Consider the following 8,665-nt stretch of genomic DNA (forward strand, 5'->3'; position numbering starts at 1 on the left):
GGTGGAAACATCATGCTTTGGGGCTGTTTTTCTGCAAAGGGACCAGGACGACTGATCCGTGTAAAGGAAAGAATGAATGGGGCCATGTATCGTGAGATTTTGAGTGAAAACCTCCTTCCATCAGCAAGGGCATTGAAGATGAAACGTAGCTGGGTCTTTCAGCATGACAATGATCCCAAACACACCGCCCGGGCAACGAAGGAGTGGCTTCGTAAGAAGCATTTCAAGGTCCTGGAGTGGCCTAGCCAGTCTCCAGATCTCAACCCCATAGAAAATCTTTGGAGGGAGTTGAAAGTCTGTGTTGCCCAGCGACAGCCCCAAAACATCACTGCTCTAGAGGAGATCTGCATGGAGGAATGGGCCAAAATACCAGCAACAGTGTGTGAAAACCTTGTGAAGACTTACAGAAAACGTTTGACCTGTGTCATTGCCAACAAAGGGTATATAACAAAGTATTGAGAAACTTTTGTTATTGACCAAATACTTATTTTCCACCATAATTTGCAAATAAATTCATTAAAAATCCTACAATGTGATTTTCTGGATTTTTCTTTCTCATTTTGTCTGTCATAGTTGACGTGTACCTATGATGAAAATTACAGGCCTCTCTCATCTTTTTAAGTGGGAGAACTTGCACAATTGGTGGCTGACTAAATAATTTTTTCCCCCACTGTAACTACTCTACCTACCTACCTAATCTGTGCCCACCAAACCAGCCCCCTGTGTACAGTAGTCCTATACGTTTTTAAGAAATCAGGTGTGATATGTCCCTGAATTTAAAGACTACTAAGTATTTTTTAAACCTTCCGCTTTGGGCTGGATGTGTGAATGTGTAGTTCATTCATGCATAATCTATGAGCAGAATTACTGTTTTACCCCAATTAGCCACGAAATTCCTAATTTGAAAGCGACTATTTACTGGAAGCTGTGTGGCGCCATTTTTACTACATTCCCCCCCCCCACGTGGGCCAGCCCCCTAGCGATTAGAGTTCCAGCCAATGAGTTTCAGCCCCTTGCCATGTCAGTGAAAGCTAGCGAGATGCACACACAGCAGAGAGAGAGAGAGAGCGCAATGACGTGGTGCACATATCTGCATATGTGACGTAATACGCAATTTTCGGGGACCACTTTTTGTTTTCGTGAGGCTACTTTCAGAACTACTGGCAAATACGTTTTAAGAAGTACCGGATAATCTCTTTAACTTACTGGTATATAACTGGCATTGATAAAGTCCGAACAGGGGTCATCCTCCAGGTAGGAGAGCTTCACTCTGGTGGAATCATCTAGAACAGAAGAGAGATGTTGTTAATGTGACGGACTGGGTTATCCCACTGAGCTAAAGCCTAGGCATTAACTCAAGTCTTCAGCTCTCAGTCAAAGCTACTCATCACCTCAGTTACTTTAGCTCTCATAAAAAATATTGCAAAGTCTTGGAATCTTCACAGAGGTATTGAAGATGTGTTGTGATGTAAATGTACTAAACTAATGATGCCTCTTCACTACGTATTGAGCAGTGACACAGATTGACAGGCCATGCTTCACTAATACCTTGTACAAAGTAACCCCCTGCTTTAAATGAATTCACAACTGTAAACGTACATAGTTTGCTATTTTTTGAATGGCAACTTTTTTTCCGCTACACAATTAGGCACCTCCAATTGTATTATCACTTGAACAAACACTTCTTATTTGGTGAGTTTGCCACATTTGATTATTCCAGACCAATTAAATTCATGTGCTTGAACAACGACAAAGCAGAAACTTAACTTAGCTAAAGAAAGATCAGACACAGCGTCCATCCCAAATGTCACCTTATACCCTACAGAGCCATATAGGCCCTGGTCAAATGTAGTCCACTATATTTGGAATAGGATGCTATTTGGGATGTATACACTGTATCGGACAGAGTTGCAGAGTCAGAGTGAGATCAATGGTACAGCCTGTCTTAGCAGCAGTAAACACAGTAGAATAGTCCTGACCTGTCTATACAGTAGAATAGTCCTGACCTGTCTATACAGTAGAATAGTCCTGACCTGTCTATACAGTAGAATAGTCCTGACCTGTCTATACAGTGGAATAGTCCTGACCTGTCTATACAGTGGAATAGTCCTGACCTGTCTATACAGTAGAATAGTCCTGACCTGTCTATACAGTAGAATAGTCCTGACCTGTCTATACAGTAGAATAGTCCTGACCTGTCTATACAGTGGAATAGTCCTGACCTGTCTATACAGTAGAATAGTCCTGACCTGTCTATACAGTAGAATAGTCCTGACCTGTCTATACAGTAGAATAGTCCTGACCTGTCTAAACAGTAGAATAGTCCTGACCTGTCTATACAGTAGAATAGTCCTGACCTGTCTACACAGTAGAATAGTCCTGACCTGTCTATACAGTAGAATAGTCCTGACCTGTCTATACAGTAGAATAGTCTTGACCTGTCTATACAGTAGAATAGTCCTGACCTGTCTATACAGTAGAATAGTCCTGACCTGTCTACACAGTAGAATAGTCCTGACCTGTCTATACAGTAGAATAGTCCTGACCTGTCTATACAGTAGAATAGTCCTGACCTGTCTATACAGTAGAATAGTCCTGACCTGTCTATACAGTAGAATAGTCCTGATCTGTCTATACAGTAGAATAGTCCTGACCTGTCTATACAGTAGAATAGTCCTGACCTGTCTATACAGTAGAATAGTCCTGACCTGTCTATACAGTAGAATAGTCCTGACCTGTCTATACAGTAGAATAGTCCTGTCCTGTCTATACAGTAGAATAGTCCTGACCTGTCTATACAGTAGAATAGTCCTGACCTGTCTATACAGTAGAATAGTCCTGACCTGTCTATACAGTAGAATAGTACTGACCTGTCTATACAGTAGAATAGTATTGACCTGTCTATACAGTAGAATAGTCCTGACCTGTCTATACAGTAGAATAGTCCTGACCTGTCTATACAGTAGAATAGTCCTGACCTGTCTATACAGTAGAATAGTCCTGACCTGTCTATACAGTAGAATAGTCTCGACCTTTTTACACACTGTTCTGAACTGTCTATACAGTCCTGTCCTGTCTATACAGTAGACTGCCTGCTGTCTCTGACCAGTCTATCATAGTCCTGACCTGTCTATACAGTAGAATAGTCCTGACCTGTCTATACTGTCTCTCCCTGTCTCTCTCTCTACTCTCTCTCTCTCTCTCTCTCTCTCCTCCTGTCTCTCAGATCTCTCTCTCTACTCTCTCTCTCTCTCTCTCTCTCTCTCTCTCTCTCTCTCTCTCTCTCTCTCTCTCTCTCTCTCTCTCTCTCTCTCTCTCTCTCTCTCTCTCTCTTCAATTCTGAATTCTCTCTCTCATTAACGACATGGCATCTTTAGATCCCCTCTGTAGGCTACTCACAGGGCAGTATGTTGTTGTAGCGGTTCTTGCCCCTGTTCTCTGGTAGACGGGCTGCATCCAGAGGCTGGTTACGGCCCACATCCTTCAGATCCTGAGGGGGAATAGAGATAATGAATAATTTAGTGAACCAGCTCCGTGGACTAGAGGCCTTACAAATAAAGCACAGGAGTTTAGAAAGAGTTTATTTATAAACTAATACTTAAAAGTTTGAAAACTACTTATAGACCCGCTTTATAAATATTTGTTTGTAGATAAGGGGATCTCTTATCAGATAATAATTTCTGAAGGTTTTTTACCTCAAATTCTTCTGACAGAAGGTAGTTGGAGTCTGCCTGTAGCTTAGTGAGGTGGGATTCAAAGTGGGCTGCTTTGACGGGGCTGAGGGGAGACAAACACATCTTAGATAAATGATTTACGAGACTGATTTAAATGTAAATGTAAAAAAACCCATTTATGGTGCAGTATTTATTGTGATTTATTTAGGGAAGATAATAGGATTTACTACATGTTATATTACATTTCCATCCTATTTAATTCAGGATTTATAGAGACAGAAGATAATATGAATGATATAATAGACGCACCTCGAGATGCGTCGGTTGCTGAAATAAAGAGTAGTAGAGTGTGAGATTAGATGGCTGTGTTCCGTTAAACAGATTTCCTTTCTCTTGTTACACATTTTGTACCGCGACTCAGCGATTCATAGTGCGATTCTCTCCCCCGCACACTAATCTTGTTACTTCCTCACAGACCCCTACGCCACTCTGCAGAAATTACCTTTAATTTACAGTTACTTGTTTATTTTAATTTAACCTTTATTGAACCAGGTTGTCCCATTGAGGTCTGAAGACCTCTTTCACAAGAGAGACCTGAACATGCAATTACATTGTTTATAACAACCCTAGAAGGTTCATGATATTACACATACTGTCTGTTGATGCTGAACCTATGTTGAGAGACTGAGTGTCATAGAGACAGAGGGTTGAGGTAGACAGGAGTTCACTGTGTTGTCCATCCCCTCTCAGTAGTGACTGACAACCTAGGGATCAATTATGGTAGTCCCTCCCCTGTGTCAAGGTCTGCTGACTGGTGAGTGAAAACCCAGGGATCAATGATGGTAGTCCCTCCCCTGTGTCAAGGCCTGCTGACTGGTGAGTGAAAACCCAAGGATCAATTATGGTAGTCCCTCCCCTGTGTCAAGGTCTGCTGACTGGTGAGTGAAAACCCAATGATCAATTATGGTAGTCCCTCCCCTGTGTCAAGGCCTGCTGACTGGTGAGTGAAAACCCAGGGATCAATTATGGTAGTCCCTCCCCTGTGTCAAGGCCTGCTGACTGGTGAGTGAAAACCCAAGGATCAATTATGGTAGTCCCTCCCCTGTGTCAAGGCCTGCTGACTGGTGAGTGAAAACCCAGGGATCAATTATGGTAGTCCCTCCCCTGTGTCAAGGCCTGCTGACTGGTGAGTGAAAACCCAGGGATCAATGATGGTTGTCCACCAACAGAGCAGAGTGGTTTAAACACCTTCCTGCTATCGATCCGCAACAACCTAGTGGATGATTGCATCCATTATTTCAGCACACACACGAACACACACGAACACACACACGAGCGCACGTACACACTCACACACGCTTGTACGCACACATCTATTTTTAGAGATAGAGAGAGTGCCGTCCCTCTCTGTCCCTTCACTCATGCTGATTAAGGTTCCCTGTGAGTGAGTGTGACGATGGACAAAACAAATCGAATGGCATCAGAGAGGAGAGGAGAAGAGAGGAGAGACAGAGGAGAGAAGGGGAGAGCAGAAGAGAGCAGAGGAGAGAGGGGGAGAGCAAAGGAGAGAAGGGAAGAGAGGAGAGACAGAGGAGAGCAGAGGGGAGAAGGGGAGAGGAGAGACAGGAGAGAAGAGGAGAGAGGGGAAGAGAGGAGAGACAGAGGAGAGCAGAGGAGAGAAGAGAGACAGAGGAGAGCAGAGGAGAGCAGAAGAGAACAGAGGAGAGAGGGGGAGAGCAAAGGAGAGAGGGGAAGAGAGGAGAGACAGAGGAGAGCAGAGGAGAGAAGAGAGACAGAGGAGAGCAGAGGAGAGAGGGGGAGAGAAGAGAGACAGAGGAGAGCAGAGGAGAGAAGGGGAGAGGAGAGACAGGAGAGCAGAGGAGAGAGGGGGAGAGAAGAGAGACAGATGAGAGAAGAGGAGAGCAGAGGAGAGAGGGGGAGAGAGGAGAGACAGAGGAGAGAAGGGGAGAGCAGAGGAGAGAGGGGGGATAGGGGGATAGGGGAGAGAGAGAAGGGGAGAGCAGAGGAGAGAGGAGAGAGAGGAGAGACAGAGGAGAGAAGAGAGACAGAGGAGAGCAGAGGAGAGAGGGGGAGAGAGGAGAGAAGGGGAGAGCAGAGGGGAGAGGGGGAGAGAAGAGAGACAGATGAGAGAAGGGGAGAGCAGAAGAGAGAGGGGGAGAGAGGAGAGAAGGGGAGAGCAGAGGAGAGAGGGGGAGAGAGGAGAGACAGAGGAGAGTAGAGGGGAGAGGGGAGAGAAGAGAGACAGATGAGAGAAGGGGAGAGCAGAAGAGAGAGGGGGAGAGAGGAGAGAAGGGGAGAGCAGAGGAGAGAGGGGGAGAGAGGAGAGACAGAGGAGAGCAGAGGGGAGAGGGGAGAGAAGAGAGACAGATGAGAGAAGGGGAGAGCAGAAGAGAGAGGGGGAGAGAGGAGCGACAGAGGAGAGCAGAGGAGAGACAGAGGAGAGAAGAGGAGAGAGGAGAGATGGCCTCAGTCTGTCATCACATGTGAAATCAATTAACTGCTAGCCCTTCTCTTTGCTCTGATCTCCATGTCCATCACTTGTTTTAAGTAATGTATATTTCAGCAGTTCTCTCTTTGTGTGCTCTATTCTCTGTCAGTCTCTAGCTGGAAGGACTAGGAGGGAGATTTCAGCAGTTGGCTGTTACGTGGAGTGACTCCAGTATTTGCTGTTACGTGGAGTGACTCCAGTATTTGTTTGCCGCTCCTTCAATCTCAAGTAATGTCTTCCCTATAATCTTCACTACAGTGTAATTACGCATGAAGACACGTGTGTCTCTAGGGGCTTCTCAACTCAGAGAGCGTACAGTTGTAATGAACAACTCTTTATGGATTCACCCTGAGTGAGGAATCAACTCAGAGAGCGTACAGTTGTAATGAACAACTCTTTATGGATTCTTTATGAGGGATGGTCTACAGTACGTACTCAGACATAGATTTAAAGAGACCTGAGAGCTTGATTCATCTCAGTCCAATCATTCAGGAATATAATGACTGGTAGTGTGTGTGTCAGATCTGGACTGTGTATTTCAGTATCTCGTATTTAAAATACTTTTAGTTTTTCTGTATATTTGAGTATTTTCAAATACACAGCCCAAAACAAGTGAAAACATTGTTGATGGTTATTTGTAAAAATAAATTAAAAATAGTTGATCAAATGTATTTGAGAGTATTGTCAAAATACTTAGTTCAAATACTATTTTTAAACACCTGGGTTAAATGCATTGGAGTGTATTTGAGTCGGTGTATTTGAGCATTTTCAATTACTTTCCAAAATGCATTAAAATATTCAACTACTTTTCTTTTCAAATAAAATATATCTGAATACTTACTTCAAATGTACAGTATGTGAAAGTAATTGAGATATTTAAAATAGTATTTGAAACCAGGTCTGTGTGTGTGTGTGTGTGTGTGTGTGTGTGTGTGTGTGTGTGTGTGTGTGTGTGTGTGTGTGTGTGTGTGTGTGTGTGTGTGTGTGTGTGTGTGTGTGTGTGTGTGTGTGTGTGTGTGTGTGTGTATGTGTAATAATTATAATATTTGTATAGTGCTTTTCAATACAAGTAACAAAGTCCTTCACATCATAAAATAATTAAATCATATTAAAGTACTAACAAAGAAACACAAACAGGAGGAAGGAGAATGAAACAAGAAAATTAAAATCAGACGTTGAAATCAGACATTAAAAGCATCTTTATAGAAGTGTGTCTTCAGCAGGGGCGTAAAGAGGCACTGAATCTGCAAGCCTGATCTCCGCCTTTTAAAAACCGAGCTGCAGCTTTTTGAACTAACTGTAGACGATGGAGTGATTTTTGACTGACACACGTATACAAAGAGTTACAGTAATCTAGGCGTGAGGCAATAGAATCAGTGGCTGAGATAAAAGACTTGACTCTAGCTATATTTCTTACAGTAGATAATAAAAGCAGGACTAGACAACCTTTCTTACATGCAGCTCGAGGTTTAGGTCAGGCTCAAAGAAGACACCAAGGTTTCTGGCCGTAGGCTTTCCATTGGTGGACAAAATGGTTATCTACAAGGTTATCTACAACCAAGGTTATCTACAGGGCAGCTACGCTAGCTTAGTCACTGGGTCTGATTGGTCAACAGAGCTGCATGTTATCCACACAGCAGGGAAACGGAATGTTATGATTGCGGATGATGTCACCAAGGGGAAGTATACAAAAGGGGGGAAAAAAAGGATTCTGTGTGTCTCACCTTCTGACTCCGACGTACATCCCTGATGTAGGCACCTGCTTCCACATGCTCATCCGCACCACCGGGCTCTCCTGTACCGCCCTGTGTACGCACAATCATACAATCAATTCAACTATAAATCCATATTATTATTTTTTTTAACCCAATTTGGAAAATGGTATTAGATTTGCCTGAATCGGTAGCATAATGCACAACACACATACACTACAGTGCGTCTGTCCAGCAGGAAATTACTAATTCTTCAGTCATTTATCCATCGTTCATAATTACGCAATCATTAGCGTGACAAATGGTAGATTCTGGACTCTACAATAAGGTCAGAGTTCGTTTGTAGACTGAGTTGTTTGAGAATGCTGATCATTCATCAGTGTGTTCGAGACGCCAGATTACTTTCTTCATGAATAACAAACAGACACATTATTTACCGTCTAATAGCTCAAGTCACGTGAAAATTATACATCTACATGTGAGTTCCAGGGTTATTTTATCAAACGGTGTTAGCCAACTGAGCTAAACGCTGATGCCCAGGGAGGTAACGCAGGTGTTCAGGTCTCAGGCAAGGTGAAACATCCCAAACCCTTGACAGATACTCACACTTTACGGACTCTCTGCCTGTAGATGAGGAGGAAGATGACAGCGATCAACATTCCGATGAGGAACATTCCAGCGCTGATGCCCTCGATGACTCCGCTTAGGGGCTCTGGGAGAGAAAACAATAACACACAAACATCCCATGGATAAAACCCTTACTGTGACAG

The 8,665-nt window shown here is 43.5% G+C and overlaps 1 protein-coding gene across 1 annotated transcript in view; it reads right to left on the reverse strand.

Annotated features, from left to right (window-relative positions):
* LOC123482367 (receptor-type tyrosine-protein phosphatase beta-like) overlaps window positions 1-8,665 on the reverse strand; it is a 34,359-nt gene that overhangs the window by 13,465 nt on the left and 12,229 nt on the right. The window contains exons 2-7 of the mRNA XM_045209691.1: window positions 8,502-8,607; window positions 7,908-7,988; window positions 3,984-4,001; window positions 3,696-3,777; window positions 3,400-3,490; window positions 1,207-1,283 (exon numbers count right to left, since the gene is read on the reverse strand). Of these exons, the coding sequence (XP_045065626.1) occupies window positions 1,207-1,283; window positions 3,400-3,490; window positions 3,696-3,777; window positions 3,984-4,001; window positions 7,908-7,988; window positions 8,502-8,607 (455 nt within the window). The remainder of the gene's footprint in view (window positions 1-1,206; window positions 1,284-3,399; window positions 3,491-3,695; window positions 3,778-3,983; window positions 4,002-7,907; window positions 7,989-8,501; window positions 8,608-8,665) is intronic.

The sequence above is a fragment of the Coregonus clupeaformis genome, chromosome 4, assembly GCF_020615455.1.
Source record: "Coregonus clupeaformis isolate EN_2021a chromosome 4, ASM2061545v1, whole genome shotgun sequence".
NCBI lineage: Eukaryota > Metazoa > Chordata > Actinopteri > Salmoniformes > Salmonidae > Coregonus > Coregonus clupeaformis.